At 43.5% G+C, this 18,750-nt stretch overlaps 1 protein-coding gene across 1 annotated transcript in view; it reads right to left on the bottom strand.

The window, feature by feature from the left end:
• POMT2 (protein-O-mannosyltransferase 2) overlaps positions 1 to 18,750 on the bottom strand; it is a 57,667-nt gene that overhangs the window by 9,935 nt on the left and 28,982 nt on the right. Inside the window, 7 exon segments of the mRNA XM_006884651.1 lie at positions 1,330 to 1,406; positions 2,669 to 2,760; positions 3,230 to 3,381; positions 4,808 to 4,886; positions 6,722 to 6,791; positions 10,704 to 10,770; positions 15,421 to 15,530. Of these exon segments, the coding sequence (XP_006884713.1) occupies positions 1,330 to 1,406; positions 2,669 to 2,760; positions 3,230 to 3,381; positions 4,808 to 4,886; positions 6,722 to 6,791; positions 10,704 to 10,770; positions 15,421 to 15,530 (647 nt within the window).

The following is an 18,750-nucleotide window of genomic DNA, read 5'->3' as shown; positions in this document are numbered from 1 at the left end:
GGAGGGGAAGACCCTCTATGAGATGGATTGATTCGGTGACTGGGGTAAATCGGGATGGGTGTGTCAGAGGCAGTGCGGTTGGCGCAGGATAAAGCAGGGTTTAGGGCTGTTGTGCATAGGGTCGCTATGAGTTGAAAACGACTCGACGGCACATAACAACAACAACAACTACTAAAACCTGTCCACCATACATAACGCTTGTTACACATTTAACAATGTGTGTGCCAAACGCCACTGAGCAGCATAGCAGGTGACAAAGGATGCAGAAAGTACACAGAGTGCATGTGAGAAAACCCTGACAGACTCAACCACGCCCTCTCACAGTTTGCTTCTCTCTGGGAATGTGAGTGGGCTCGTGGCTGGGGCTCTATGCTGCATGGAAGAGATACACATAGATGTGCTGTGGTTACTGTATGCTGCTGTGTTGTCTCTGACTCACAGGGGCCTGAGAGGACAGAAGAGGAGGGCCTCAGGGGTATCCCAGGCTGTAATCTCTAGGAGAAAGGGACACCCGGTCTTTTCTCCTGCAGAACAGCTGATGGGAACAAATTGCTAATCTGCTGGTTAGAGGCAAGAACTTAATCACCACACCACCCGAGCTCCTCAGATTAGCTACCAATAAAATTGGTAGTAATTTCACCACAGAATGAAATTATGAGGGTTCTATGCTATCCAATAAGATCACTATGATTTGGGGGGCTCTGTTATGTGAACAGATTTCAAAGTGACTTGGAGGAGTATAGTGGTAACAGCTGTGACTCTGGAAGCCTGTCACCTGGCTTTGAAGCCTGGATTCACTTACACTTATCTGGGCAAATTCCTTAACCTCTCAGTTCCCTCATCTGCAAACTGGCAATAATAGTCTTCATAGGATCATAAGTAGTCAATAAAGGAATATATACACACATTCAGTGCTTCAAGCATTGCCTGTCACATAAGAACAAGGAAATATTCGCTGGTATTGTTATCATCACCATCATCATCATTCTATGACTAAGGCCATGCCTTTGAAGAGCAAGGAAATGTGTAAAAGCAAACAGTTTCAGAGCTCTCCACAAGAGGGCAGTAGATCTACACCATGACTGATTTTGAGCCAAATTTACAGCTGCCCCAGAGTTCTTCAATACACGCTGGGCTGCTAACCAGATGCTCTGCAGTTTGAATCTACCAACTCTCCCCAGTGGGGTAAAAAGTGAGGCAGTCTCCTCCTCAAATCTCTACAGCATCAGAAACCCCATGGAGGTTCTCAATGGACTTGAGGGCAATGAGTTTGGGGTATTTTTTAAAGAGCTCTTAGAAAAGCCTGCCACTTGGGAAGAGCCACAGTACCCGGAGCATGACCATGTGCGACTCCAGCAAGATCTCTGGAAAACTGGGCTTCAGCACGTCCAGACTGATGTTCGGCACTGGAAAAAGAAATGACAGGGGGAGAGCCTTAGTCCCACATTCTAGCCTCCCACCTGCCTGTACGTACTCTCCACCAGGTCAGCACTAGCCTTCCTTGACCAATAGCCAGTGTAAGTGTTGAGGAGATGGATGAAAGCCTGGCCCAATCCTTGATCACCTCTTTCATCAAACAGACTCATCAGAAATACAGAGAAGACGGACGACAAGGCTTTCCCACCTTGGTCCCACAGCTAGCACACCTGCCACCATGGGGCTCACTGGCTGCTCGCCTGTGAGGGCAGGAACCAAGTCTACCTCAGTCAACAATACATCCCCATGGTCCTGCGTGGCCCACGGCACAGTCATTAAAGAGTTTTTTAGTTAGTTAACTAATTAGTTGGTTTGGCTAGATTAAGAGTAAGAAGAAGTACATAACTCGTAGACAAGGAAAGATCAACCATACAGAAGGGGTCAGTTGATAATATGACAGATGATGAATCCAAAGATTTATGCAGTTGATGACTCTGATACAGAAATGTCCAAGCAGAACCTGGTGAGCCCAGGTCAGATCGTGGCTGTGCATGCCGCTTTCTGCGGAAGTATTGGCTGGAGGTGGGGAGAGACAGAGATTTATCCAGAGCATAGAGGGAAATGCTGGCAGGAATCAACCCTTGGAGATGGGATGGGAATGGGGTTGAACCCATGAAGAGCATAGAAGAGCCCAGGCAGAAACAGGACAGATGGACCTGCATTCAGGTAACAAGGAGGAGAAGAATCAAATGTAGCAAAAGGCAGGCAAATGAGAAGAGAAAACCAGCCCAGGTCTCTCGTGAGGTCCTTGGTCACTTCAGGGACAAAGTAAAAGGGAAGGAAAAGGTGCCAGCTTGAGCTGTGAGAACAAACATACAGCCAGAGATTTAGACTCTCACAGTTCAGGGCAGGAGCCTAGAGTCCACATTCAGGGTGTTGACTCTAGGGAGAGGCTTTCTCTCTGTGTCTTGTGGCTCCAGGAGTTTCCCAGTGTAGGAACCTGGGTCCTAAGGTGTTGCATTCCACCCTGATGCCTCTTTACAAAGTCACTGCATTGTTACAGACACATATTTTGGAGGACACACAACTTAATCCATGACACTTAGGTACAGGTGGTTCAGATGAAGAGATTAAATTGAAGAGACAAAGAAGAAAATGGCAGCAATGAGAAAAAGAGGTCAGACTCTTCTAAAACATGAGTTCCTTCTACACGTTTTCCACCAATGTCAATGAAAGCCGTGATCTGACTCACATCTGGGATTAAAATGGTCCTCCACGTTCCAGATGGAGTTGAGGGTCTCCTTCAGGTACGGGGTGCAAGTAACTTCCAGCTGCTCCCAGCCCCTGTAAAAAGCAGTCACATGTTCCTCAGGAGACCTGAAGTCCACCAAGTGGGTTCTACAGCCCTCAATCCCATGGAACCTTTCTCTTTTCAACCCGGTGAGCCTTTTTTTTTTAAAAAAAACAACTTCACATTTGTATATTCTTTGACTGCCCCAGGGGTAGACTAGCATAATACATTCCCAATTTAGAAAGAAATGTGTTAAAACCATGCATTATTATCACAAACCAGATGTACCACTGTCAGAACACTTACACCACCAACGTTTCCCTGGAACTCTGAGCTCTGGACCTCTGATGACTTTTTACCTTCATCTAAGTACCAATTCAGAACAAACTAGCTATCTATCTACTAAGAAAAACACGAGGTGAACACTGATCACTGGGAAACACAAACTTCTGGTATATTCCTTAGAATGTAGACAGGACAAGTGTGAGCTTCTACTAGTACATCAAACCCCCAGAGACTTACCACTTGGGCAAGACCTTTCCTGAGGAGCCCAGGACACAACCTGTGGCCATATGGATGAAGCGAATCCGACTTCTCAGCACTTTGATCCGGTTTCCAAGTTTTCTGTTTACAACCTCAATCCGCCAGAAGTCATTGGAGTCCCCTGTCCCATTCTGCACAATAAAAGAGATGACTTTAGAGAAAAGATGTCAGAAGAAGCAGATGATGAAAGCGACACCTCTCAGATGCCACCATATTATAAAGGTCAAAGCAGCCTGAACCAGTCTCAACAAATGAGATGAAAAAGAAGAAGTTCGTATTAATATTCCAAGTAGTTAACAATACTGCCCCAGCACTATTATATCCAAGAAAAGCAGTGTAACTCTTATAGCCAGAAATCCAATTCTTTGTTTCCTAAGACTAGAACTTAAGTTCTAAACATGTTTCTGCCTTTAAATCGTTAAATGCAAGACAAGAGCTCATGTCAACAGAAATCAATCTGGGCCATCCAAGCCACAAAGCTCTAGTCTGGCTACTGGACTTAAAAAATGAAGGCTATTTTGTCTTATTCTCCTCAGCAGATGTATACAAGAAAAATATGGTTAAGTAAATTGAAAGAATGTTGGAAGATTCATTTCATGGAACCCAGAATCTTTGATGAAGCACTAAAACCTGTGGAAGGATGACTAAGAGTCAGAGATACAGTTTCCCACTAACTGCCATAAAATTACTCCTAAGTCATAAGTTCTTAGACAGCTTCCTTTACTAATTACAGCTCCCTAAGACAGTAAAAAGTCAAAATTCATGTAAAATAATACCCTCTACAGATAAAGGAAGTGATGCTTAAAAATAAAACAAATGATGCACTGCAATCCCAGAGGTACACGGTTCGAAACCACCAGATGCTGTGGAGGGGCGATCTCCTCCTGTACCAGTCAGATCCAGTTTGACAGTACACACACACACACACACACACACACACACACACACAAAATAATAAAAAAAATTTTTTTAAAAATTTAAAAAGAAAGCAAATGAAAATTTGGAATCTGGTAAAGGATAAACTTACATATTCATCTGGGGCCATAGGGGCCATATGGTGGGCCTTTCGCTTCTATGTCCAATGTGGCTTTTTTTTTTTAATTTATTTATTTAGGTGGGGTTTTTTTTCCTTGTTGTGTGACATCAAGTCTGATCCAACTGACACAGGAGGAGTTTATCCCTCCTTTTCCAGAGAAGCATCTGGTGGATTCAAACTGCGCGTCTTTGGGATTGCAGTGCAGCTTCTTGCCACTAGCCCACCAGAGCTCCTGTCCAATGTGACTTTAAAAGGAACCCAGATGATACTCACAGTTGACATTTATTTAGTGTTAGAATATATAAATGGTATAGTTACCATAGTTAGAATATATAAATGTCTGATAATGGGGACAAACAGATCTCTGGTTGTTTCTCCCACACCAGGCCTACCCAAAAAGCTTCCAGATGTTAGAGTTCCAGTGCAGGCTTTGATCCACAACATTCCAGAATTCTAGGGGAAATGTTCTTCCAGGACCTACAACTTTTTACATTTTGCTCACAGCCCAGCTGCTCACTTACTATGCCATAGCCAGTGACCTGATAGTGCTTCCGGGTCATTGGTGCCTCATGGTAGTGACTATGTAAATTCCGAGAAGTTCTGAAAGTTAGAGAGAAAGAAGTGATTCTCATGTTAAGTTAACCTCAAATGAGACACACAGTACTTCTACCAAGCATATTCATAGAAAGCTATCCAGCTGAGAAAAATGTAAAACTAAGCGATGAAACACAACATACTGGGAACTTTTTGCCTAATTACCCACAAAAAATATCCAGAGAACTAGTGAACGGTCCAAATCAGGAAGGACAGACAGAGGAAGGACCAGACTACATTCCAAGACAGGGACCTCGCTCAGGTGTTGGAGGTGGGGGTGAGTGGGGGCTTCCACACACTTGGGAGTTTTGAAATATTTAGCTAGTCCGACTGATGAGACAAGAGAAAAACTATTAAACTTTCTGATGTACATATGTCCTGAAGCAGGTAACCCTCCCATCACCTTTATTTTTTTAAAAGTGAAGATCTGTGACAGGAAGGTTTAATTTCTTTTTTATGCATTTAATTTTATAATAGATTACTTTTATCTATATTATATATGTAATGAATGTTCACTGTGAAATTTTTTGAAATGTATAATAGTAAACTGAATAGTAAACTTTTTTCTTAATAAAATATATTTGTTGTCATGTGCCTTCGAGTCAGAACCAACTCATAGTTGACTCTCCAGCGGGTTTGTAAATCACACGGGAAGAGACTGCCCATCTTTCTCCCTTGGAGCAGCTGGTGGATTCGAACTGCCTGACTTTGTGTTGACTATACAACTCTCTACCACCAGGCCAGCAGAGCTAACAACAAAATAAAATTAAACAGTTTCTATAATCCAGTTAGTTAGGGAAACTATTGCTTCTCTCTTTTTTATATAAACATCCATAATTGTTGACGTCTGCCCTGATAATCTTAGTGCAGGAAACCTCGTGGGGCTCCTTCCACTGCACATTGTTCCACGGCTTCTTGCACATGATGACCTACTTCCATGTGCACTGCGTTATTTTTTTACTATGTACTCTTCGCTGTGATGAAAACTATTTGTGGGGAAGGATGACAATATCTTCCCTGAAAGAGGATTTGCACTTGCTCTTAGCCAGACACTGAGAGATGCTGATAGTCTAGGATCATATCTATTTAAACATACAGCTTGAGAATCTCAACATCTAGATTATAAGAATTTAGGCTACAAATTACCGTGAGAATCAACTGGTGGCTATAACCTCTCAAGAACTAGGCACAGTCCCACCCCAACCTTGTCTCAGTACCAAAGTAGCCTTCCCTGGGGATAGGTGGATTTGAGTTCAACCTCACCTAAACATGGGGTTATTTGAGGTTCCAAACTTAGCAGATCATATTTAAATTTACCACTTTGGGTGAAGCTTGTACTTTAACTTTGAAATCCCTCCTTCTCAAGAGGGAATTAAAATCAAAGATCAAGACTCGAGCTGTGAAATCAGGACAAAAGTGCTTCCACTGTCCCATTTGTTTCCCTGGATTCTCACTTTCTCTTCAATTTTGGCATAGGAACTCTGTACTGGGAACTCCACATATTTCAGGAACCTGATGCTTTTAAGATGTTTTATATTATCTCAGCAATTTTAGCTAAAATAAGCAAACTGGCCATATTCTTGGAAAGAGACTCCCAGATCTTCCTAAAGGTATCCACTTGAGAAGCTCTAGTAAACTCATTTCTTTTTCTTTCTTCCTCTAGCAAAAGGAACATACTCACTTCTCCAGCCTCATAAAATGTGGCTCCTATTTAGCACAGCAGCTTGTTCTACTTATTAAATCTTCATTCAAATTTCAATTCTGTTCATCTCCAGCTTAAAAGAATTCCCTACCATTGGTGTCTGTTCCATTCATTTAGCCCAAACAGCAAATTTAATTACTCTTTGTGTTCTAGTCGAATGATGTCTCCATGTCTCACAAACTCCACTGGAAATGAAGGATCTAGCGGATCTGTCAAGAAGAAACAACCATTAGTATTTGAAATCATTCACCTATTAGCCTAGTATTAATTGAGGGCGTAATAGTACATAAGCAATTACAGTACAATGTTGTAGATGCTCCATGTACTAATAGAGTGCTCTGGGGCCAAAAGGAACTGCCTCAGAGCATTAGAAAGGGTGTTCCAGAGACGGTGTGTGAAACGACTCTTCAAGGATTTTGTCAGGTGAACAAGGAGGGCAAAGGCAGAGCTATGAAAGAACAAAATAACGGCAAACAGATTCGCAAGGCTCGCATGGGTAGGACAGGAAGGCGAGCAGGTACAGGAGATGAGGCTGCTGAATCACAAGCAGGGTCAGACTGTGGATGCTGCCAGGTGTGGGAAGACAGCCTTTATCGGACAGGTCCCGGAGTACCACCAGAGATTTTCAACATGGAGTCTAAATAACAAGATTTTCATTTTAGGAGTCAAACCAAAACTCACTTTATTGAGTGGAGTCTGATTCACAGCAACCCTCTGTCAGGTTTTGGAGGCTGAAAACTTTTACAGGAGGAGACCACCCACATTTCTCTTGCAGAGCAGCTGGTGGATTCGAACTACCAACCATTCAGTTGGCAGCCACCATGTTATGCACAATTTGACCAGGGCTCCTTTAGTAGTCATGCTGTTGCTGTTAGGTATTCAAGTCAACTACAACCCACGGCAACTATGAACAATGAGTCTACTCCCTGCCCTATCCTACGCCGCCGCCATCACCATCATCTCTGACACACTTGAGCCCATAATTACAGTCACTGGGTCAACCTATCTTGTTGAGAGTCTTCCACTCCTTCACTAACTCTCCACTTTTCCAAGCATGATGTCCTTTTCCAAGGACTGACCCCTCCTAATACCATGTCCAAAGTGAGACCAAGTTTCACCACTGTTCCCTCCAAAGAGCACCGTAGCTGCACTCTCCGCGACAGATCTGTTTGTTCTTTTGGTAATCCATGGGTTATTAGGTATTCTTCTCCAGCACCACAGTTCAAAGGCATCAATTCTTCCTCTGTCATCTTTATTCACCATCGAGCTCTCAGATGCACAGCAAGTAACTGAAAAGATCAAGGCTTAGATCAGGTATATTTTGGTCTTTAAAGTGACATCCCTGCTCGTTAGCACTTTGGAGAGGTGCCCGACTGCCCTTGATCTCCTGACTGCTGAAGAGTGTTGATTGGGAATCCAAGTTAAGATGAAATCATTGACAATTTCTATCTGTTCTCCATCTTTCATAATGTTGCCTATTTTCCCAGTGGTGAGTAACTTTGTATTCCTGATGTGGAGATGGAATTGATACTGAAGGCTGTAGTCTTTGATCTTCTGCAACAAGTGTTTCCAGCCCTCTACACTTTCAGTTAGCAAAGCTGTGTCATCTGCATAATACAGGTTGTTAGTTAGTCTCCCTCCAATCCTGATGCCACCTTCTTCCTCATAAAGCCTAGCTTCTTGAATAATTTGCTCAACATAGAGATCAAATAGCTATGCAGAAAGGAGATAGCTGTGATGTGCACATTTCTTGATCTTAAACCATGTGGTGTTTCCTTACTTTGTTTGCACAACAGCTTTTTGGTCAAGGTATAGATTTTGTCTGAGCACAATTAAGTGTTCTGGGATTCCCATTCTTCTCAATGTTAGCCATAATGTATTGTGATCCACACAATCAAATGTTTTTGTATGGCTGATAAAACAAAATCAGACATACTTCTAGTACTCTCTGCTTTCAGCCAAGATCCATCTGACATCAGCAATGATATCCCTGGTGCCATGGCCTCTTCTAAATCCAGTCTGAATTGCTGGTAGTTCTCTGCTGATGTACTGGTCTAGTTGGTTTTGAATAATCTTCAGCAAGATTTTACTCGCATGTGATATTGACAGTATTGTTTGATAATTCTCACAATCTGTTGGATCACCTTTGTTGGGAATGGGAACAAACAGAGATTTCTCCAGTCTGTTGGTCAGATAGCTAGCTTCCACATTTCTTGGCACAACCTGGTGAGCACATCTAGGACTGCATCTGCTTCCTGAAGCATTTCAACTGGTATTCCATCATTTCCTGGGGTTTTATTTTTTTGCCAATTCCTTCAATACAGTTTAAACGTCTTCCTTCATCGCCATTGATTCTTGACCATAGGCTACTTTCAGAAATGGTTCTGTGTCTGCCAATTCTTTCAAGCACAGAGATTCAGTGTATTCAGTTGTTATAATCTTCTAAAAAGGAATTCTGTGCAAGAAACCATTTGTTCAGTTAATTTAAAAGTCAAACAAATTCTGCAAACGTTGACAGGGATTATCTTGTTTTCAGCAGAGGACTTGCTAAAGTGTGAGACCAGGGATATGAGAAAACACAGGGAAAAAAACACAATAAAACCAAAAACCAAGACTACTTCAGTGTCATCTGGAAATCAGGGCCAATTAGGACCTAGAAGAATAATGACAAAAGAAAGGAGCTGACAGGAATCACAGCAACACAGAACGGATCTTTGCAAATTTCCAGTCTGAACAGAGAGACACTAACATTCTCTAAATAGATCAAGGTCAGGAAAAATCAATTTTCCAGCGCTGGTTCTCAGAAGAATGAGAAAACTCAACTATAAGAATGTCCATTCCTCTGTTGCTATTGAAGTCTTCTTAAAAAGCTTAATTAGCAAGATGGCAAATAAGTAATGTTAACAGAAAAGAACATTTTTTTAATATAGCTTTCTCTGGGGGGTTTATGTAGCTTTTTAATATAGTTTTTTGGGATTGGTTGTGAGTCAAGTCTCATAGCAAACAAAAATACAAACACCTAAGTCTTAAGTTTTCACATCCTAAATTTTTTGGAAAATGTGCCTTCACACAAATCCTCAGTTCTTCAGTTAAAATATAACCATCTTAATGTGGAAGGCACATGAAATAACAGACTATATATGTTTGACAGACTACTTATGCTTGGTCTCATGGATCAAAATGTAATTAATGTAATATTACTGACAGACTTCCCAATGAAGTCATAATTTATATCATCAAGGAGAAGGAGGTAAAGACAGTGACTGTGACACATTTCTAATCTAAAAATCAATAAGAGAACCTGGGAAAAGGAACAAAAAAGATTCACGTGGCTGTGTGGAGTTGATCCAGGGCAGGATTCCCAGGTGGCGTCCCAGAGACTACCTGTGGCACAGGACAATCAGCAGTGGCATGGGAAGATGAGCAAAAAATGCCCTCTGTTGCCTCAGCTGCAGCAGAAGGAACAAACAGCCAGCTGCTAGCTAGCTAGCTGTCTGACCAAAGAAAGATCTTGAAGGCCTTAGCATCAAGCCTTAAGAGCCTCGACAGGTGTAGTTCAGGGCACCTTTGCCCAAGTCAGTTAGAGGCAGCTGAGCAGACGTTCAAGGGAGGTAGCAAGCAGTAGCCTAGCCACAGGGCTGGCAACTCTTTCAGATCTTCAACTGTCCTAGTCTGGGGATGGCCAGTGGGCAGCACCTGTCTTATCAAGATAACAAGCCACAGCTCACGCTGCAACCTGCAAGGCTTAATGTTCTCCATTAGAAATGAGACCAGTTACCGTGTGCCCTCAGTTGAGACTATTCACCAGCCCTGCCACCATGTCCAGGAAACATTTTCCAGCCTCAGCCCTGCTGCTTGGTTTTAAAATGACAGTTTTAAGAGTGAAATTGCATCTATTTTGCTCACTGCTTATCCTCTATGCCTGTAACAGGGCCTGGGACATAGTAAGTACTAACACATAACTACTGAAAGGGTGATTGTGATTGGTGAAAATGTAAAGAGGGGAAAAAGAATGCTCAGGAAATCCTATCATGGTATTATTCCTTTGGAGACATAAGACATATCAGGAAGGGCTCAGAGTAAGAACACAGAAAGTACCAGTCCTCCCTCCACTGCATTACCTGAGTTTGTATTATGTTTCTTGATAATCCACAGGTTGTTGTAGTCCTTGTGCAAATAGGTGGTGACCTGGGGGAGGTGAAGGTGGGAGGGAGAAGACTGTAACTATCAGCACAGCTGGCACGAGACAATGAGCCGCAAACCAACACTGTCCAAGGCTTTTGGGATGCCCAGCCACTAGGCCTAAGGGGCCCCTCTTTCTCAATGGGGAGCAGAAGCATCACTGGAGAATGGGACGTGCCCCTTCCTTTTACATTTGGAGACCTATCCACACTGAACTGTTTCAGTCTGTCTCTTCGTCTCTTTCTGCATTGTGCTTTTAAGGGCTTCTGAGTTTGGTGTGATGGAAAGCTTTCAGAAATGTACAGTGATGACAGTTGCACAAAACAGTAACTGTAATTAATGTCATTAACTTGTACATCTAGAAGTGAGTGGTTAAAAAGGTTATTTTTAAAATTTTATATATTTTACAATAAAATTGAAAAAAGTAGTAACAATGAAAGTCATCCTCACCTTATGATAGGTTCTACTCCAACAACACGTCGTAAGTCAGTTTTGACATAAGTCAAATGCCTCATGGTATTTTCATTATTATTACTTTTTTATTATTTTCATCTTTATAAATCCAATTTTTGTCTTTGGAAGTTTGACATAATGTATACAAACTTAGGTATATTTTCATATATTACTAGCAGTAAGATGTACCCAAAAAAGACAGTCATGAGGGCACTTCAAACCTGTATGCAAGAAGCTATAAAGTTTTGAGGGCATAGAGAAAAATTAAGTCCACATCCCTCAGCAGAAGTGAGCTAGAATCCATCTACTTGGATTTGCTCAAGGATGTTATGGTTTCGTGGTGTTCACATGCAGAGAGTGTGTGTGTGTGTGTGTGTGTGTGTGTGTGTGTGTACATGTGGTTTAAAAACAAAAACCATTATGATTATCATTAAGATTCCTACAGACACAACTTTTTTTTTTAAATTGTGGGTATGGTCCATGGCCCTTTTTCATACTGAAAGATCTGTTTTTAAGTTGGATTTTTTTTAGTAACAAGAGGTTCCCCAGGAATGCAGGTATCCTGTTGTTGCAGAGTATTAAACACAAAATAGGGAACCAAACTCTAATCTTCTGGGATTATTTTCATTTTTATATTTTATAAATGTTATGTCTCAAAAAGCAGTCTTTGTAGCACTGGGGTTAAGGAGTTAGCTGCTAACTGAAAGGTCAGTGGTTCGAACCCAGCAGCTGCACCCTGGGGAAGGTGTGGCAGCCTCCTTCCTTAGAGACGTCTTGTTGTTAGTGCTCCTGGGTTGACTCCGACTCACAGAAATCCCACGTACAACAGAACGAAAGCCTGCCCAAGCCTGCGCCAGCCCCACAGTCTCTGCTGCGCCAGGAAACCTGGGGGGCAAGTCCACTCTTATCAGACAGGGTCTCTGTGAGATGGAATGGACTTGATAGCAATGGGTTTAGGTTATGTTTCAAAAAACAGCTGCAAATAGAAACCTAGAAATGCTAATAAGACATTCAACTGCAGGCCAGGGAGAACTCCGGGGTCAAAGTCACTTGACCAGAGTAAAAATCTTATTCTACAGAAGGAAAAGCAGGCTGAGAAAGGCTAAGTGATTCAGTCAATGACAAAGCCAGACACTTTTGCCCCTTGGCCCCTGAGCTCACTCTATCCCACCACCATGTTTTCCAGTCTTTACACGCAGGCTGAAAGGATTTAGTACTTTGTTATTGTTCTTAGGTGCCATCAGGCTAATGCTGACGCACAGCCATACACAACCAGGCCCTGCCAAACTCTGCCTGGCCCTGTACCATCCTCATTATCATCGCTGTGTGAGCCACTGCCACAGCCACGGTGCCAATCCATCTTGTGAGGAGTCTTCCCCAGAGTAAGTAACATATAAGCATATGACACTAAGAGGACCTTTATACAGTCTTCAGAATATAGCCATTCTCTCTCTCTGCATAGTAGAGAATGGTCACTCCATCTGCACTTTACTGCAGAACGCTATACAGAAAAACACAGGACAAATGTATTGTTGTGGGCCATCAAATCTGAACCAACTCACAGGTGACCCTCCAGAGGATTTTCAGACGCTATAACCACACAGAGGGAGACTGCCCATCTTCTCCCTGTGAAGGATCTGGTAAATTTGCACTGTCTGCCGTTGCGTTAGCAGCACAACTCCTTACCACTCGGCAATGAGAGCTCCATAGATTACTTACCATCACACCACACCTGTGGCCGAGTATCACTATGGCATGGCTGATGTGGCTCTCCCTACTGGCTATAGATTAGAATCATCGGGACAACTTAAAACCAAATTTTAAAACTGCACAAGGCATGAGCTCTGTCCTAGATCTTGAACCTGGATCTGAGTGGTGGGTCTCAGACACTAGAATAGTTTAAAATCTATACGGCAAAATCTAAAGTGGATCCAAAGCTGAGAACCATGGAACCAGAGGCATGTGAAGAATGGAGGGCAAGAAACTGATACCAAAACCTGATCTCCTGAATTAACTTTCTTTTTTCTTCCTCCTTTCTTTTGTAAATAAACTTTATTTCTTAAATTAGTTTAAGGTTAGGGGAGCTCTGGTGGCCTAGTGGCAAGAAGCTGTATTGCAATCCCAGAGGTACATGGCTCAAATCCACCAGATGTTCTGCCAGAGAAGGTGGGACAATTTCCTCCTGTACCAGTCAGATCTGATTTGACGGTACATGCACAAAAAATAATAAAAGAAAAAAATTAGTTTAAGGTTTAGAGAAAAGTATGCAACAAGCCCTGAGTTTCCACATACTCACCTCTAACTTACATATTGTTTAGATTAAATTTCTAGTAACTAAAAAGGACATAATTATCAAGCATTTAGAGAAATGAAATTTTTTATGACATAGAGAAATGATTCATTTTGCAACAAGACTCAAAACTCAGACTCATTGCTGCTGAGTTGGAACTAACTCATAGCTGACCCTTCAGCAGGTTTTCAAAGGCTGTAAATCACATGGGAAGAGACTGCTGGTGGATTTGAACTAACAGCAAAGTACTGCCTTTGGGCTAGTAGTGCAGTTCCCTATGGACAAGGCCACCAGAGGTCCCTCGAGGGATAAGAGACACCTCACTCCAAACTCTCACAGTAACTGCTTCCCCTGTGCCCCCTCTGCCTCCTCACCTCCACTTAGTCTAAGTCGCTGAGCAAGGACTTCGGTCCTGACCAGTCCACTGAAAGAATCTGTCAGAGCCATCGAGCCGCCTACTTTGCTCTGTTTAAAGGCTAGTTAGCAATTCTTGCCTCCTCTGAAATCTCTGCAGGTTGACTACCTGCGACAATCCCATCCCTCCAGAGCTGATGCTCTCCCCTTGGACTCGCCCCTCCTTTCTTCTCAGCCTTATATTAGAGCTGGAGCTCTGTACATCACACGTTTCCCTCAACGCCAGCGGTCTGCAGGGTTCCTCCACTGGCCTCCTCCCTCTGCACTCCCTCTGTGGGCAAGGCCACTCATACCTGTGCATCACTGACACACACACACACGACACACTCCAACCTCTCTCCTGAGCCAAGCTCCACACCTAAAACGTACCAGGGGAAACGCTCCTTTCCCCTCTCCAACGCTGTAGTTCTAATCGTGGTGTAGCAGCATTACTGCACGCATGCCCTGACAACTCGATGGGAGGGCTGGACATCGCTCACCCCGACAGGCGCCAGCGAGGTGGTCCCGACATTCCCCGGTGCTGTGTTCTCACATTAGCATGTTCCGCTACGGTCTGTGTCCCTGTTCAGGCCCTCGCCATCTTTTGTCAGGATTATTGCCAACACGCACGTAACCAGCTCCTTGCCTCCAGCCCATCCATCCCTTCAATCCATTCCCGGGCTCTTTCTGGAGTTCTCTTTCTAAAACACAGATCTAATCACATCCTTTTATCACTTAACAAGTCTCAGTGGTTCAATGTCTACTGAACAGTTACATTTACTGTAACCTAAGATCCCTCCACAAACTGGTCACCCCAACTTCTCCAGCATCCTGCTTCGTCCTCTCAGACAACTTCCACAACAGACACAACTCAAAATAGTCATGGATTAATGTGGATACAGTGTTATTTATTCATCCTGATAAAACTTACAGCTCACCCTCAGATATGCACTTTTTATTATCTCAGTCAATCTTCACAACCACCCAATGGGGAAAAAGATACTTTATCTTTCCCCCAGTTTAAAGGAAACTTAAAAAAAGAAAAGAAAAGAAACTGAAGGACATGTAGGTTATGACTTTCCCAAAGTCATGCTTGTGCAAAGACAGGACTTGGGATAATGTAGTCAGGTTTCTAGTCTGCGTTTAGTAACACCCGTTACTGATCAGCCAGTGTTCCAGGCACTGTGCTAGACACATGAGCTTGTCAGGAGCTACCAGTCAAGTAGCAAAGAGACACGAGGGTGCAAAAGGTAACCACACAGTGTGAGAAAGCCTCTCGTAAGACGGCACATGGCTGAGTCGTGGGCAGGGCAAATTAAGGTTTAGATTAAACTGAAGCCTAAAGAAACTGCGGTCAGCCAGTCAGAGAAAAGGGGAATAGCGAGCATGTGGACAGAGAGGCGGCAAGCAGGAGAGATGGAGACGGCGTAGGGAGGGGACCTGAGGCAAGAAAGAGAACGGTGCACTCAGTCGTGACCAACAGCTTACACAAATAACTGGGCACAAACCCTCACACTGACCTGCTGCTGCCGTGCGCCAACACCCTCGGGGTAGAGGTGCCTGTGGGAATGGAGATAGCCGCTGGCCATGCGCAGGTTCTTCACAGTGATCACAGAGCCATAGGCCAGGTCTGAGGACAGCAGAGAGGAGGACGTGAGCTGACAGGTGCATGGTCTGCCTCTGACCCACTGACCCTCCAGCTGCCTCTGCACTGAGCCCACGACTGCCTTCTGCTGACACAGCTGCCTTCTTACTCCCTGGAGTCAAAGGGAGAGGAGGTGAGTGCGTGGTCTCATGTGTGCTCTCAGCCCCATCTCCTGAGAGCTTCAGAACAAAGGGGGTGCTAACAGTGTCATCAAAGCACTGCAATAACAGCAGAGGACTAGATGCAACCTGTCTTCAAAGTACAAACATCCACCTAATGGAAGAAGGGTAGAAGCAGCATCTGTCTTCATCTAGGATACTCTCACATATGTTATGACGGACTTTAAAGATCCTGTTGCAGTTGTTATGTGCTGTTGCATCAACCACGACCCATAGTGACCCTATGCACAATCACTCGGAATCCTGCCCTATCCTGCTATCCCTATCCTCATTATCCCAGTTACTGTGTCAGTCCATCTCATCTCAGGTCTTCCTCTCCTCAACTGTCCCACCATCCTTCCAAGTACAATGTCTTTCTCCAAGGACTGCTCCTTTCTGGCAACATGCCCAAAGTTTGTGAGACAGAACTTCCAAATCCTTGCCTCCAAAGAATGGCTTCATCTTCTCCAGGCCAGAGCTATTTGTTCTCTTGGCAGTCCATGGTATGTTCAATATTCTTCTCCAGTACCACAACTCAAAGGCATCAATTCTTCTGTCATCTTTAGTTACTGTCCAGCTTTCTGATGCATAACAAGTAATTGTAAAGACCATGGCCTGGATCAGTCACACCTTAGTCTCCAGGCATTGCTTCTCAGTACTCTAAGATGTCCCTGACAGCAGATTTTCTTAATGCAATTCATCTTTTGATTTCCTGACTGCTGGTGCCAAAAGTGTTTGTTGTGGAACAAAATAAGCTGAAATTGTTAACAATTTCAATCTCTTCTCCATCTGTCATGACGCTGTCAATTGGCCCAGTGGTGAGAATCTTCATTTTCTTGATATTGAGCTTTAAGCCATATTACAGACTATAGTTCATGACCCTCTGCAGCAAATGCTCCAGGCCCTCTACAGTTTCAGTAAGCAAGGTTGTATCATCAGCTAATAGGTTGTTGATGAATCTTCCTCTAATCCCAATGCCACATTTCTCCTCGTAAAGTCCAGCCTCACAAATTATCTATTCCACATACAGACTGAAGAGGAAAGGAGAATGCATCCCTGAAGCATTCCTATCCTGATTTTGAACCATTCAGTCTTTCCTCGCTCTATTCTGACGACTGCGTCCTGGTCCAAGTGTATGTTTTACATGAGCACAATCATTTGTTCTGGAATTCCCATTCTTCCCAAGGCTGCCTAGCCACAGTCCGTTGTAATGCACACAGTCAAATGCCTTTGTGCATTCACTGAAACACAGACATTGCTCTCTGCTTTCAAGCCAAGATCCATCTGACATTTGGGATGATATGACTAATGCCAAAGCTTCTTCTAACTCTAGCTTGTGTTTCTGGTACTTCTCTATCAATGTACCATTCTAGTCATTTTTAGATAATCTTCAGCAGGATTTTGCTTGAGTATGGTATTAATAATATTGTTCAATAATTTCTACCCTCTGTCAGATCGCCTTTTTTTTGAGACTTTTAAGATACTTTCACTAACTAACTTTGTGTCTTTAAATCTGGAACCTGCTTAAACTATTCAATAGTGGAGTTTAAGCTTTGGCTTCTCCTCCCCAGATCTCAACTGAAAGAAAAAAACAAAAACAAACAAACAAACAAAAACCAACCAACATAAAAACAGAGTAAACAGCCTGCCCAGAAACATCATCTCCTGCAGCCTCAGGCACTGATGAGTCTGTTTTTCTTTTTACTGTTCCTCAGCTCAATCTCTGAATCTGGCTGGCCCACCTTTCCGCAGACAACTGAAACAGGTCTCTCTCTACCCTCCACTGCCTACTCCTGCCCTCCTTGCCGCATTCATTCTAGCAACAGAGCTTACTGATTGCACAGTAGATCCAAAGGAGCAAGACGTTGTTGTGGCCTTGTCTGAGAGAAGGCAGCTTTACACACTGACAGGTGCAGGGCAGCAGACAAGGGTTGCAGAATTGTGACAATGTGTGACATGGTGGAAGCCCAGAGCAAGACAGGGCAAATGTCATCCCAGGGAGGAAGGAGAAGATGACTTCATGAAAGAGGACACTGTTGAGCTGCATGCTTTATACAGCACGTAGGAACTAAGTCTTGGAGTTTGATTTTTCTAAATTCCTGTTGCAGGCCAGCATCTGCAGCTTTGAACATCACTGACCACCTCTGCCTCTGGAAATGCTCTGTGTCCCATTCTGTGCCTGGACTGCTCCTCACCAGCTTCTTTCCCTAGTTCCTTTTCCCGAGACATTTCCGTAACCTTACCTCAGCTCTCTTCTCCTCTTCCTATAGTTTGCTTACAGATCACAGTATCATTTACTCTGTATTTGGCTAGTTCCTCTTTCAAAAGTACCAGGAGCAAGCCCACTGGCTCCACCGTGTGGATTTCCCTGAGCTCCTCAAGCTCAACCTCCATTATGTAGAATTCGGTATCTGCCTTCCAAACCATCTTTTTCTCCTGCTTTTTCTATTTCTTACTCTCTCTACAGTTTTGACAGAGCCCCCTGTGTCCTAGATGCCGTGCAAGACACTGAGGAGATGAAATGAGTAAGATGCAACCCGTACCTCAAGGAGATCTAATCTCCTTTGTACATTACTCTCAAGGAGCCATTGCCACGCTCAGCTCAAGTTCCTGCCAGAGCTCCGCAGAGGACCCACCTGCCTCCAAACCATCATGCACTCTGCCATCCATCACCTCTCTGCAGCATAGGCTTCCTGGCCTCTTCTGTTCAAAGACCTCCAGTGGGTCTCCACTGCCTAGTTAAAGAACTCAAATATCTCAACCACTAATTTCAAGTTCTCATAATCTATTTTCAGCCTTATTTTTCTATACTTCTCAACCTATAACATTTACATTAAATTTTGCCCCTTCCTTGGCTCTTGGCTCCTGCATGATGCATGCTCTCCTCCCTCTCTCTCTTTTATTTAAATCAGTGCATTTTTCCAGGACCCAACTCTAGGACAATTTGCCCCATTTAAGTACCTTCCATCTCTGGCCCCCCCAGCCCCTTGTACAAGTGATCTCTCACCCCCTCCAAGCACCACAGCTCGATGTTCCCTCTTTACATA

This window comes from Elephantulus edwardii, unplaced genomic scaffold (assembly GCF_000299155.1).
Source record: "Elephantulus edwardii isolate Elephantulus edwardi_28Jun2011 unplaced genomic scaffold, EleEdw1.0 scaffold00037, whole genome shotgun sequence".
NCBI classification, from domain to species: Eukaryota; Metazoa; Chordata; class Mammalia; order Macroscelidea; family Macroscelididae; genus Elephantulus; species Elephantulus edwardii.
This window is presented reverse-complemented; position numbering and strand designations above follow the sequence as displayed.